Genomic DNA, 14,784 nt, shown 5'->3' with positions numbered 1-14,784 from the left:
CTTACAGTGGCTTGGTGTGGTGCATTGGCCCTTCGAACCAATCGAAACAAAGGGCCAATGGCCAACCATAAAAATGCCATAAAACCAATGCAAGACCCAATGGCCACCAACAAACAAAAATACAAATCAATCCAAGCCTCTATGGCGTTTAAAAAAAAATGGGCCATAGGGCCTTGGATTGATTTTTATGTTTTGTGCGGTAATACCACCTGGTGTATTTATTTTTTCCCGGGTGTGCGATATTAATTGTGTTTTAACAGAGTTTAATGACTCAAGGCCTATACTGTACGTCAATAGAATCGAAGGCTACGGCCATAGTGTGCGCGCACGACAGAGCTCAAGGAGGCCTGCGCTCTTGTCACCTGAGCGTTCTGTTTCCTCCTGATGCATGTGACGGGGAGGCGTAGCCGTGACTTCACCAGGGTGAACAAATGAGATTCACCCTCATTGGTTCAAACTTGTCACTTGGCACGGCTGTTGCTCGCAAAATCTAATTGATTAGTCTTCTCCAAATCCTGCTGCGCCATCACGCTTGCGCGCGCACCACATCACGCGCAGTATGGCCAGACCGCTTCACATAATGTTTTTGTTCGTGCAGTGTGCACGGTCGCGCATACTATGTCCGCTGCCTAAGGCCACGCTTATAGTCCTCGCTGCGGCGACGGCGTGATGTCATCCGTCGCCGTTGTAGCAGCGATTTTTGCTTATGGTGTTAGAGACAAGAGACGGCGACCGGGGGCATGGTGGGGGCGTGGCCGTGAGCGGTTCGCCCTCCTTAGCTGAACCGCTCACATGACCATTGACGTCACGCTACGGTCGCTGAAAAATCAATTTTCATTGACTTCCAGCGATTGCGACCGAGCTGTCACGTCACTCCTACTATAGGCGCACGCGACGGATTCAATACATTTGTTTTGACGTTGTGTCGCCGGGACTATAAGTGCAGCCTAAGGCTAATGCACAAGATTCTATGAAGAGACAAAGGGGACATGAAACTGACATGAGACACCCTATTATAAAAATATTTGATGTATCTGTATGTGTAGATATAGATACTTAGATGTGATTCTGTACATCTGATCTCAGTTAACCCTTTGTGCAATAGGGGCTTGCAATGCGTTGCAGGCTCATCTGGCACTTAATGGTGCAGTCTGACCTAGGACCAAAGTGAACGAACAGCAAGAAAATGTTTATTAAGTGAAATGTAGGTGGGAAAAGAAACTGTATTTTGAAATCATTTTTTTATTTAAAAATAGTTTATGCTTGTTGGGTAAGATTGTTTGTAACAGGGGACTTATCCCTGTTCACAAATGTGCCTCTAATCCAGCAGTGTGGTGGTTAACTGCTGGTAGGCAATTAACTAACACCACCTGCCTGATTGCTTAGAAAAGCCTGTGTTTTGAGACAGGAAGTGACTCCTTAGCTCACACCTGAGCTAAACTTGGAGACACTTGTCTTGAGCCCTGCCAGCAGAAACAGCAGAGCTGCTTTCAAGACACAGGGGAAACTTCTAAACCTGAACGCTGACAAACCCTGAGGAAAAGGTAGCAACCAGGGACAGAGAAGATTTCCCCTCCAAACCACAAGGAAACAGAGCAGAGGTTCTTGAGTCTCCCAGGAGAGACTGACCAAGAGAACACAGATCTCTGGAGCTGACAAATAAAACTTCTAAACCTGGATGCTGATAATCCGGAGAAAAGGCAGCAACCCTGGAAACAGATAAGACTTTATTTTCCATTGACTGTTGTCTATATATATATATATATATCTACATGACTTGGGCTGATGAATAGCCTGGGTAGCCACCCAGTTAAAAGGGGCTGGAATAGAAGGATACATATATGCCAAAGTGGAGATGGGTTTTCTTTGTGTGGCTCACTATTTCGCTTATGTTGATTGATTTGCTGTGTTTTAAGCGACAGGCACAATTAAGCCTTGTTATGATTTCACCTTACAACAGTCTCCATTGTGTACCTCTGCACATGTCCTCCTACATATGGTGTCAGAAATTTGGGATCAGATGGGCCTTTGAAGTTTAAAGGGCTGGAGATTGCCTGTGGAATGTTTTTTGTGCTTTTGCCTGCATACAGTCTTGCAAACAAACCTGAGCAACAAAAACAAAGATTCACCTGCAGCAGAGATCAGAATTAAAGGGATACACACCCAGGCAGGAAACTTACACTGCACTGAAACCTACAAAACCACAGATGGACTCTTTTCCCCAATCCCAAGAGGAGAGAGACTGCTGAAGCAGCTAAACCTTATTTGCCTATGCCAAAGTGTAGTATGATCATTGAAATAGAGGTTTTGCCTTCCAGCCATAGTCAGGGTTCAAGAAGTGAGTCAGCCCTTAAAAAGGGATAGGTGTTTGTTGTTTTCAAAAGTTTCGCTGAAGCAGTGAATACAGATGGTGACCCACGAGCGGTACTGATTTTGCAAATAAAGGTTGCCACACCGCATAGGGCTACCAGCTGTGAATGGAGTATATGCAGAAAAGTGTGAAAATTGATACAAGACTGTGCTGAAGCAGGGGATTTTTTAGCAAACAAATGCTGAGTGTAAAATTGCCCTACAGGGGAAAAGGGATTGCTGAATTGTTAAAAAGGTATTCCAAAGCCAATTGCTGAGTGTTGAGTCACCCTGCCGGGAGTGAAAGATATATTCCACTGCAAAGAATGTTTTTTTTCTGCAAGTAAAACAGTCTGCCTATATATATCTTGGGAGCAAAACAGACACCCAAAGTGTGAAGTGTGAATGCCATAATACCCAAAGATGAGACTGAAAATTACTGAACTCAATCAGAAAACCAAATTCTGTTGCTGAAGCGGAGGCATTGCACCTAGCAAGTAAATGGTGTAAAGCAAACAGAAGTTTTTTCCTAGCAACTACACATTCAGCATACCTAATGAGAGATTACACCTAGCAAGTAAATGATGTAAAGCAAATAGACGTTTTTACCTAGCAACTGCACATCTTGTATACCTGATAAGAGAAAATGCATGCACAGTACTGCTGATATTGTAAAACTTACCCAAGAAAGAAAAGTCTACAGAGATGCCTGTGAGAGCTATGACCTCTACAAGCAAAATAGGCCCACCTGTAGGACTACCACAATTGGGGATTCTAGCAAATACAGTGGCAACAGCTGCAATAGCGCCTCCTGAGGTCAGGAAGAAAATTAAACCTGATAGCCTAAAAATGGAGGACAAGAGGCAGCGTTCCTGTAATGAACCCTACCCCATGGAAGAGTGGCCCTTCCAGTCCAATAAAGAGGAAGACATCTCTTACGGGGAACCCGAACCGAGTCACACCCACAAAACACCCCAAGAATGGTGGGGGTGCCTGAACTCGGCACGAACAGAAAAGACCACCCTCTATGATGACGAATATGGTCGACAAGAGAGAGCGGGAGCAGCAGATCACCCAATATTTCTGTCAGCTAAAGCAACTGCAAGAAAAGCCTGGCGTATATAATGAAGCTGCTAAAGTATCAAATAAAGAAGGAGACCCCAGTATTCCTGATGGGACAGAGTCATCCAAAATAAAAAAGCGGAAAAAGAAAAGCAGTTCTTCACTTACCGTGGAAGGAACAGACACGTCCGCAGATCCTGTGGAGGAAAAGGGGGACCAAGTTGCCCTGCAGCCTCGAGAAAATGGAGAATTCGTCCCGCGGTTAACCGAATATCCAGAGTGCCCAAGGCAGAAGTCGTGTACCCCAAAGAAGTGTCTGTCCGGTGCCAACAGTGAGGAACCCTCAACCAACCATCCCAGGGAAGTGGAGCCGGAACCAGTGAGTGACGATCCCTTGACCAGCCCTAAAGATGCCCTGAAAAATGCGAGGCATGACTGTGATATGCTCCGTGAATAATTGAAACAAAAGGAAGATGGTTACACAGAGCTACAGAAAAATAACGTGAGGCTACAAAAAGATGTGCTCACAATTTACTCTTTAGCCAGGACAGAATTGGACGATCTAAAGACTGAGCTAGATATTGCAAATGCTACTATTTCCGCCATGGATGAAAAGCAGAGCCAATCTGATAAAATGGTGGCTACGCTAAAGCGGAAGTATGAGGAGGCACTGAAGCAGATGACAGTCTTCCAGCAAGAAGTTCACACTCTTCGCATAGAGCTGAATGCCTCACAACTGGAAGTCAACAGTGTCCGGATAGAGGTGGACGTATCTCAGAAAGAGGTTCAGACACTCCGCAGAGCACTGGATGCCTCACATCATGAGACCAACGGCTGCCGCACAGACCTGGAAGTTTCCAGAAAGGAACTACACAGTCTCACTGAGGAGCTGGACATTGCTAAAGAAACTATTGTCAATCGTGATACAGATCTCAAAGTCTCTCAGAAGGAGCTTCAGACCCTCAACCTAGAGAAGGAAGTCTCACGCCAGGAGATTGTCATTCTCAAAGCAGATGTGCGTAAATGGAAGGAGGATTGCAAAGAGGCCCTGAATAATAGAGACTGAAAAAGGAGAAAATTCAAGATTAAAAAGGGAAAACTTAAAACTGAAAGAAGAAAATTTTCAGTTGACAGACGAAGTCAAGGAAAAGTTTGAAGCAGAGCACCGACTGCAGAACCAACTGCAAGGTCTGCGTACACACCTCCAGTATGCTGAGGAGAAGCAGCAAACGCTGCAGGAAGAAAAGCTGAAGGCTGTTAAAAAAATTCAAGTGCTGCAGGAACGTCTGATTACCCAGTATGTCCCCGCAAAGCAGCATGAGAAACTGAAGGCTACCCTGAGCGTCACCAAAGCATCGCTAGAGGCCAAGCTTAGAAACCAGGTGACCCGGCACAAAAGGGAGCATAAGAAGGTCCAGAAACTAAAACAAGTAACTGTGGCCCAAGCAAAAAAGTTCATAGTGCTTCACAATGCAATAAAAATGTGGAAGCAAGCTCAGAGAAAGCAAAGTACGCAGATAAATTCCCTGAGAAGAGACTTGCAAGACACACTCAAACAGGTTGAGACTCTGCAGACCAGTAACTTACAGATTCCTCCAATACGAAAAAAGGTATTGGCTCTGCCCAAGCACCAGAATCCCACAGTAACTAATGCCCGTGAGGACAAGGGTACAGTGAGAGTTGGGGACTCCACGCACCTTCAAAACAAGATTACGAAGTTTGAGCCACCTAAGAAAGCACTAGCCAAACCTACAGCTGCCCAACAGGCAACAAACAGAGGTAGGAGTGCAGAATCAAAGCCAGATGAATCCTTAGCTGAGGAAGCTGAAAAGATAGGACGTTCTCTGGAAAGGGCGGTGGAGGTGCAACTCAGTCCCAAAGAAGCTGAACTGGCAACTCCGTTGTGTGGAGGAGGTGCAGAAAGACCGCTTAAAAAGCGGAAAACTCTACGGGCTAGTCCTAACTGCTCTACAACTGTTGCCATACAGTTTGTCTACAAAAAGAGGAGTGCCCGACGCAACGGAAATCTCATGACCGCACACTCTGTAAAAAGACTTTACTTGGAAAAAGTCCTCCTCGAGAGACTGAGGAGTGCTGATCTCAAGCACCTTCGGGAGGAGACAAAAATAAACTGGAGAAAGGGCTCCAATCCCAGCGGGACAGAGGGTTCTCTTCTTCCATCCACTCTCATTCAAGTCACAGAAAGATCCCGAATGAGAGTGGAAGGATGGGCTTTGGCCGTGGTAAGCCCGAGCTTCCCACAAACAGGGGAGGTATGTAACAGGGGACTTATCCCTGTTCACAAATGTGCCTCTAATCTAGCAGTGTGGTGGTTAACTGCTGGTACGCAATTAACTAACACCACCTGCCTGATTGCTTAGAAAAGCCTGTCTTTTGAGACAGGAAGTGACTCCTTAGCTCACACCTGAGCTGAACTTGGAGACACTTGTCTTGAGCCCTGCCAGCAGAAACAGCAGAGCTGCTCTCAAGACACAGGGGAAACTTCTAAACCTGAACGCTGACAAACCCTGAGGAAAAGGTAGCAACCAGGGACAGAGAAGATTTCCCCTCCAAACCACAAGGAAACAGAGCAGAGGTTCTTGAGTCTCCAAGGAGAGACTGACCAAGAGAACACAGATCTCTGGAGCTGACAAATAAGACTTCTAAACCTGGATGCTGATAATCCGGAGAAAAGGCAGCAACCCTGGAAACAGATAAGACTTTATTTTCCATTGACTGTTGTCTATATATATATATATATCTATATGACTTGGGCTGATGAATAGCCTGGGTAGCCACCCGGTTAAAAGGGGCTGGAATAGAAGGATACATATATGCCAAAGTGGTGATGGGTTTTCTTTGTGTGGCTCACTATTTCGCTTATGTTGATTGATTTGCTGTGTTTTAAGCGACAGGCACAATTAAGCCTTGTTATGATTTCACCTTACAACAGTCTCCATTGTGTACCTCTGCACATGTCCTCCTACATTGTTCCTTCAGAGGTTTAATTTTTTTTTTTTTTTTAAATGACCTAAACTATTGGCTATTGTATAGGTCATCGGGGGGATACAATACATGTGAGGGAATTCCTGATATTACAGTGATATAATATATTGAAGGCTATATATTTTTTTAATTCAGCTATCGCTGTAAGCATCTACCCATTATGTTTATACAGAGCCAACGCCACCTTGGATGATGCCTTGGACAGAATCCTGGAACCAGCAGCACAGACCACGTTAGCTCAAGACGGTTATACTAGGTTGTGGGTTAACAGTGCTATTCTTTACTGCTGTTGCTATTTACCCTTTTTTAATTATCCTCTTCTAATATTTTTTTATTTAAGTCTATTCTGGGGAATGACAGACCTGTGGTATAGTCAGCTTGATGATGAGAACATGAATAGAAATAAATGAAAATAAGCCGCAACAATTGCTTCACTCTTTAGTGTCATTTTTAGAAGATATGCAAAAATAAGTATGAAGATCGAAGAGATCTCCTTTCAGTCAGATTCAGTCAGATAATAATTTTAATTGACTGGGCAACTAAGGTAACAATAGATCAGGGTTGAGCAGTATATGTAGCTTATCAAGATTTTAGTCAGGAATTTTACACTGTCCCACATAGACAACTGATGAACAAGTTGCAATGCTTTAGACTCTAATGTGGTTGAATGGATAAAAAAATTAGTTGAAGGATAGGCGACAGAGTTGTTGTAAAAGGAGTACATTCAGGGGAGGGTAAGGTGACCAGTGGAGTACCTCATGTACCTGTATTGAGACCAATGCTCTTTAATATCTATTAGTGACAATGCAAATGGTCAGGAGGCAAAAGCCCACCATTTTCCAGATGACTCAAAGGTCTGCTCCAGGGTTGACACTCCAGGGGGTAAATAAAATGACTAATGTTAGGTAGATTGGGGAAAGGGTCAAGAGTGTGGCAACTACAATGTAATGCCCAAATGTGCCAAATAAGCATGTGAGTCACAAACATTCTGAGCCAGAATACAGGATTACGGGCACTATAATGTCTACTACTGCAATAACTACTATAGAGGAAAGGGACCTGGGAATTATTATTTTAGCAGACTTAAAAATAGGAAAGCAATGTAACAAAGCAATGCGGAAAGCCAGCAAGATATTTGGTTGTATAGGGAGAGATACTAGCATCAGAAAGAGAGGGGCAGTGCTGTCACTTTATAGATAATTGGTGAAACTTCACCTAGGGTACTGTGTTCAATTCTGGAGACCATATGTCCCGAAGGACGTAAATAAACTGCATGATTTACACTGTAAGATTTCAGGAAAGAATAAAGGAATTTTATATGTTCAGTATAGGTTACAGGATAAAAGGGGGGGGGGGGGGGGGGTTATGATTGAAACTTTGAAATACATAAAAAGTTTTAATAAAGTACAGGAGAAAAATGCTAGAACAAGAGGTCATGTTTTGAAGCTCGAGACTAAGGAGGAAGGTGGAATCATTGAAAAGTCTCCCAGCAAAGGTGGTAGCGGCTCAGTGAGGTAATTCAAACATGTTTGGGATAGACATAAGACTATTCTAAATACGAAAGAAAGCAAAGGATCAAATAGGATTTGAGGTTTTCCACACAAAAAAAATGTGGTTCTTATCTGCCATCATAATTGTATGTTTCTACTCATTCATGTGGATGTTCAATCAACTTTTTTTAACCACCTCCCTACAAAACACTGCATTACTGGCCTCTCTAGCAGGGACGTTTTTTTTTTCATTTTTCTTAATCATAAATCCAACATGATGTTCAAGAATATAGCACAGATGAGTTCCCCATGTTCATTTTAATGACAGTGCCACATATGATATTCTATGGCAAGGTGGGCGAACATTTGCAACATTTATAAATACAGAATTGTGAGGTTTCACAAAATAGTGGCAGGCGTACATCACATTACTAGATTTGTAGAACTACAATGGAAATCCCCCGCCCCCCTCCCCCACCCCACTAAAAAAAAAAAAGTGTACTTGGGAACTGCAGCATTAACCCTTTGGGACCAAGGACTGTCACTTGATTGCTTGTGGTCCAGGAGGAAATCGCATTTGTGAACGTGATTAGAAAGAAATTAGAGGCAGTAAATTGTGCATTAGACCTAAGAGAATGGCTGCCATATTTTGCCATAACTGCTGATAACTCTTCAGGTAAATATGCTAGACAGTGAAAATCTTATCATTTTTTTTTTGTGGATACTAATCATTCATAAGGTTTGTATAACGTAGATTTAAAAATATTAGTTTGGGCACATTTGATACTTGTACAGTAGATGTAACGAAAAATAGATACTGTATGTTAATGTAGTTTAAACTGATTTTATGAAGCAATGCCCACTGGCATGTTTGGCCCCCTGTAGACTTTGGCCTCATATTGATCTGATAACATTCCAAAGGAACCCAACCTAAGGCACATTCTTTTGATTTATTGGCGTTGTCAAGTGTTTCTTCTCAGCCTTCTTGCCTTACAGCAGTTTACCACTGTAACTTATACTTTCCAAACAACAGGGAAGCGGTGATGAATGCCATGTAATAAAGAAAAAATCACATACAGTATTGTCAAAAATGATTCTATTTTAGGAGAAATAGTTCCAAGTACCCCGAAAGTAATTTTTAAGAGAGCCAATATTAAAAAAAAAAAAAAAACAAGCCAGCACCGAGTGCACTGCCTAGAACAAAAAAAGTGACTAATAATTGGTTACCCCAGATTAAGGGATTTTTTTGTTGCACATTATGCAAAGCCTGTAGTTTTAGAGCTGTCGACAAATTCACCTTTGCTTCACATGTTACTAATGAAAGATTTCAAATCTCAACGCATATAACATGTAGAACAGATTTTTTTTCATCTATCTGATTGAGTGTCCTTGCAAATTACAATATGTGGGTAAAACATCAAGGCCTATAACGACGAGGATATTAGAACATGTGGGAAATATAAGGAGGAAAGTCACTACACACCTTTTGTCCAATCATTTTATTACCCATCATCAGGGGGACCCTAACGGTCTTAAATTCACAGGGTTAGAACATGTATTGTCTCACTGGAGAGGAGGGAAAGGGAACCTTGAACTTACAATACATGAAACCTTATGGATTTACAAATTAAAGCCATTGGTCCCTAAGTGTAAGGATCCGCGCTGCAGGTACCCCCGCTTCCAGCGCCTCCTTACCTTTTCTCCTTGCTGCTCGGGCTCCCCGGCGGCGTGCCTCAGTCCTCGCGGTCTCTCCCACGGCTGCTCCCGCACTTCCGGGTCGCACGTGTCACCCTCACGGGCGCGCGCAGACCCAGGCTTCCATTTACTTGCGCCGGGCGCCTGACCCCGCCTCCTCAGGGGCAGCGCGCGCATCACACTCTTCCCTGCCCCTGCTCCACCAGGTCTGTCCCCCAGGCCCTTCTCTACTATCAGGATCTTCCCTGGTCCGCTCCTCCACTCCTCCGCTCCTCCCCTTCCTCTGATAGGCCCCAGCCCACTATTTAGTCTCCCCTCACCATCCATTACCTCCTTGCTCTGTATAGCTTCTGTACCTTGGTGCTGCCTGCTTGTGCCTGGCTCTCTTGTCTTTCAGTTCCCTGTTCCTGTCCTTGGATATTCTGCTGACCTCCCTGGAATTTGACCCTTGGCTTTGGACTTCGACCACGCTGCTCTCTGGTACCCCTTGGACTTGGCTTTGGACTCTCTACCTTGCTGACCTCTATATCCTTTGGACACGGCTTACGGACCCCTACTATGCTGCTCTCTCCACTCCACGACCCAGGCTTACGGACACTCTACCATGCTACCCTCTCTACACCTAGACCATTGGCTTACGGACTTTACCATTCAACACCGGAGTTGGCAAGTACTGAACTTTGTCTATTTTTGTTATCAGGACCAGCTACGCTACTACCACACTCCGGCCGTGCCCCCGTTTGCTGCTAGGTGTGTGGTATTATTCTTTTCCACCTCAGTCCTGGGGTCTCGTCTGGCTTGTGGGCAGGCCGAGCGTTACATTATGCAGAGCCCATCAGACACAGACCCCCCTGAGGTGGAAGATACCCTAACTACCATCTCCAAACACTTTACCTTCTTGGACAACCAGGTCTCCGTTCTTAATCAACAGATGGCTACCTTATCCGTTCAGATTCCTCAGGTTAATGTCTCCAGTTCCGTTATCTCTCCCACTTTGTCCCGTGAAGGAACAGGGTCTTCGGAGTTGCGTATCCCTACGCCCAGTAAATACGTGGGAGACCCGCTTGCATGCCGTGGGTTTCTAAACCAGTGCGAGATCCAATTCGAACTATCACCTTCTCGCTTCCCCATGGATCGTACCAAGGTAGCTTATGTTTTTTCCCTTCTCACCGGGGACGCCCTGGCCTGGGCTTCACCAATCTGGGAGCTAAAACCTGAACTCACTTATAGCTACCCTAACTTTAAGAGAGAATTTCGTTTAGTCTTTGATACCCCTGGACGTGGTGATATGGCTGCTTCCTCCTTGTTCCACATTTCGCAGGGTCTGAGATCGGTGGCACGTTACGCTCTGGAGTTACGGACTATCGCGGCTGAGACTGATTGGAACGATGGGGCACTTTCCGCGGCTTTCTGGCAGGGACTTTCAGAAACCTTAAAGGATGAGCTGGCGGCTCGTGAAAGGCCATCCTCATTGGAGGCCTTAATCGCTTTGTGCATCAGGGTGGATCAACGACTTCTGGAGAGGCAGGCTGAACGTCAACGTCCTTGTACTTCTGTTTCTATGACTTCTACTTCCAGGTCTCCTGCTCTGGTTCTACCAGCATTGGATGCTCCGGAACCCATGCAACTGGGCAGTCATCAACTTTCTTCTATGGAGGAACGAGGGGCTGTGCTTCTATTGTGGATCTCCTGGGCACATCCTGCCGCGTTGTCCCTTGAGGCCGGGAAACGCCAACGCCCAGTGAGGTATGAGGGGATCTCACTGGGTACCATCTCTTTCCCCCCTCCCGCACAGGGTCTTCCCAAGCGCATCTTACTGCCTGTCCTCCATAAATACGCCTGCGTTCAAATCCCCGATCTGGCCTTCCTCGATTCTGGATCCGGAGGGAATTTCATGAATCATGCTTTTGCTATCCAGTACAACATTCCTCTCCAGGAGAAGGCCTTTCCGGTCGGGTTGGAGGCTATCGATGGTCGACCCCTGCAGCCAGCTTTTATTTCCTTGGAGACACTTCCCATTGAACTTTCTATGAATGATGGATATTCATCCATTCCCCTTCGGTCCAAATCATCCTGGGCTTACCATGTCTACAATTCACAATCCCATCATCGATTGGACTGCCGAGTTCCCCGTTCAATGGAGATCGCCCCATGTGGAATTGCCTCCTCCGTCCGCTGCGGTATTGGCTGTCTTGGAAACCGTTCCCCCGCAAGACACCACCCTACCGGACGTCTATTCGGAGTTCCTGGATGTCTTCAGTAAGACCAAATCCGAGGAGCTTCCCCCTCATCGCCCTTTCGACTGCCCGATTGACTTAATTCCGGGTGCTCCTTTTCCCAAAGCCAGGTCGTATCCATTGTCTTTGCCTGAGACGGAGGCCATGTCCGAGTATATCACAGAAAATCTTCTAAAAGGCTTTATCCGGAAATCCACTTCTCCCGACGGAGCAGGATTCTTTTTTGTAAAAAAGAAAGATGGGACACTTCGCCCGTGCATCGATTTCCGTGGCCTAAATAAAATTACCATCAAGAATCGCTACCCTTTGCCTCTGATCCCGGAGCTCTTTGACAGGTTGCAAGGCACAACGATTTTCTCTAAACTTGATCTATGGATCTATGGGGGGCATATAACCTGATTCGCATCCGCAGTGGTGACGAGTGGAAGAATGCGTTCAACACGTGCAGCGGGCACTATGAGTACCTGGTGATGCCGTTTGGGTTGTGCAATGCCCCTGCAGTCTTCCAAGACTTTATGAATGAGGTTTTTTCGTGATCTATTAAATTCTTTTGTTATTATCTACTTGGATGATTTTTTCCAAAACCCTCGAGGAACACATTCTCCATACCAAGATGGTGCTCTCTCGTTTACGGGCCAAAAAGCTCTACGCCAAGAGAGAGAAGTGTGTCTTTCATCAATCCTCAACTACCTTCCTGGGATACATTGTCTCGGATCAGGGGTTAACCATGGATCCGGAGAATCTCAATTCCGTACTCGAATGGCCACAACCTAACTCTTTAAAAGCGATTCAGCGTTTCCTTGGTTTCGCAAATTATTATAGGAAATTTATTGCTGGCTTTTCTACCTTGGTAGCACCTATTACGGCCCTTACCAAAAAAGGGGCCGATCCATCTCTTGGCCATTGGAGGCCAGCCGTGCCTTTGAGTCTCTTAAAAGAGCCTTTGTCTTGGCCCTCATTCTGTGACATCCCGTCCCCACCCTCCCCTTTACCTTGGAATTTGACGCCTCCGACGTGGGAGCCGGTGCGGTCCTCTCTCAAAGAATCACCCCCGAAGATAAACTACACCCCTGTAGCTTTTTTTCTAAAAAAAATTCTTCTGCAGAAAGAAATTATGGCGTGGGGAATAGGGAATTGTTGGCCATCAAGATGGCATTACAAGAATGGAGACATCTTCTGGAAGGAACCAAGGAACCCATTCTGATCCTGATGGACCACAAAAATCTTTCCTACATTGAAGGTGCTCGTCGTCTTGGGCCCCCTCAAGCTCGTTGGGCGTTGTTCTTTTCAGGGTTTAACTTCATCATCTCTTATATTCCTGGGACAAAGAATATCAAAGCGGATGCATTGTCCCATCAGTTTATCACTGAGGAGAAGTCTCAGGAAGTCCCGGAGAGTATTTTGTCCCCCCAATTGTTTATCTCTGCCGCTTCCTTTGACATACTGGATAAGATCCTGGAATCTCAAACACAGGTCCCCGAAGGGCTAGAAGTCCCTGATGGTCGTCTTTATGCAGCCCCACGTTTTCATCTCAAAATTCTTGAATGGGGTCACTCCTCCAGATCTGCCGGCCATCCCGGGTTTAAGAAGATTACTGATTTGATTCAGCGAACTTTCTGGTGGCCCAAAATGATAAAGGACATTAGCGCTTTCACCTCCTCTTGCCCAGTCTGCGCACAAAATAAATCGGTCCGTCAAAAGCCTTCTGGTCTTCTACAACCCCGTCCCGGTCCCGGACCGCCCTTGGAGTCACACTGCCATAGACTTCATTGTGGATCTTCCCCCGTCTAATGGTATGACTACTATTCTAGTAATTGTCGACAGATTCTCCAAGCAAGCTCATTTTGTCCCCTCAAGGGTCTACCCAATTCTAGTACGTTGGCTGATATTTTTGTAAAAGAAATTTTCCGTATTCATGGCGTTCCGTGGTCCATTGTCTCGGATCGTGGTACTCAATTTGTTTCAAAGTTCTGGCGTGCATTTTCCCAGAGGTTGGGCATTACCCTTCTTTTTTCGTCAGGCTATCACCCCCAAACGAATGGGCAGACTGAACGCATGAACCAGTCCCTAGAACAGTATTTGCGTTATTTTTCTTCCGATTCTCAAGATAATTGGGCAGAGTTACTTCCTTGGGCAGAATTTGTGATTAACTCTCTCAAGAATGAGTCCACTCAAGAATCTCCGTTTTTTGTAAACTATGGATTTCATCCCACCCGCCTTCCCATGCATTCTTCCAGGTCCGGAGTTCCTGCAGCAGATTATAGGGTATCCACCTTACAAGGGTCGTGGAGGAGGATTCAAACAGCTTTACAGGAGTCCGTGCTAAGACAGAAGAGACAAGCGGATAGGCTTCGTCAGGAGGCCCACAAGTTCGTACCTGGAGAGAAGGTCTGGCATTCTTCTAAAAATATCAAACTGAAGGCCCCAACCCCTAAATTATCTCCCATGTTTCTGGGTCCTTTCTCTATTCTGAGAAAATTTCACTCATCTTTCATGTTTCACTCTTGAAACCGTTCATCCAAGGCACACGATTTGCTCATCCTTAACTTCGGCCTCCTCCCCCCGTTGTACCAGGACAACAGGAGTTTGAAATCCAGTCATTGACTCTCGCATCTCCAGGGGCAAACTCCAATTTTTGGTCCACTGGAAAGGATACAGACCTCAGGATCGTTCTTGGGTCTTGCATGTGGATCTTCACGCTTCGTCTCTACTCAAACGATTCCACCAAAAATTTCCCCTCAGACCTTGGATGGTTCGTTCGGAGTCCGACCCTTGAGGGGGGAGTACTGTAAGGATCCGCGCTGTGGGTACCCCCGCTTCCAGCGCCTCCTTACCTTTTCTCCCTGCTGCTCGGACTCCCCGGCGGCGTGCCTCAGTCCTCGTGGTCTCTCCCACGGCTGCTTCCGGGTCGCGCGCGTCAACCTTACGGGCGCGCGCGGACCCAG

At 45.6% G+C, this 14,784-nt stretch overlaps 1 protein-coding gene across 6 annotated transcripts in view; it reads left to right on the top strand.

Annotated features, from left to right (window-relative positions):
- TEX14 (testis expressed 14, intercellular bridge forming factor) overlaps nt 1-14,784 on the top strand; it is a 541,240-nt gene that overhangs the window by 383,641 nt on the left and 142,815 nt on the right. For 5 of the 6 annotated variants that reach the window (XM_075589772.1, XM_075589771.1, XM_075589775.1 and 2 more), the window contains exon 27: nt 6,590-6,673. The exons of the other annotated variant lie outside the window; for it this stretch is intronic. In XM_075589772.1, the coding sequence (XP_075445887.1) occupies nt 6,590-6,673 (84 nt within the window). The remainder of the gene's footprint in view (nt 1-6,589; nt 6,674-14,784) is intronic. 6 annotated transcript variants of the gene reach the window in all.

The sequence above is a fragment of the Ascaphus truei genome, chromosome 3 (genome assembly GCF_040206685.1).
Source record: "Ascaphus truei isolate aAscTru1 chromosome 3, aAscTru1.hap1, whole genome shotgun sequence".
NCBI lineage: Eukaryota > Metazoa > Chordata > Amphibia > Anura > Ascaphidae > Ascaphus > Ascaphus truei.
The sequence above is the reverse complement of the archived record's forward strand: the minus strand, read 5'-3'. Positions and strand labels throughout refer to the sequence as shown.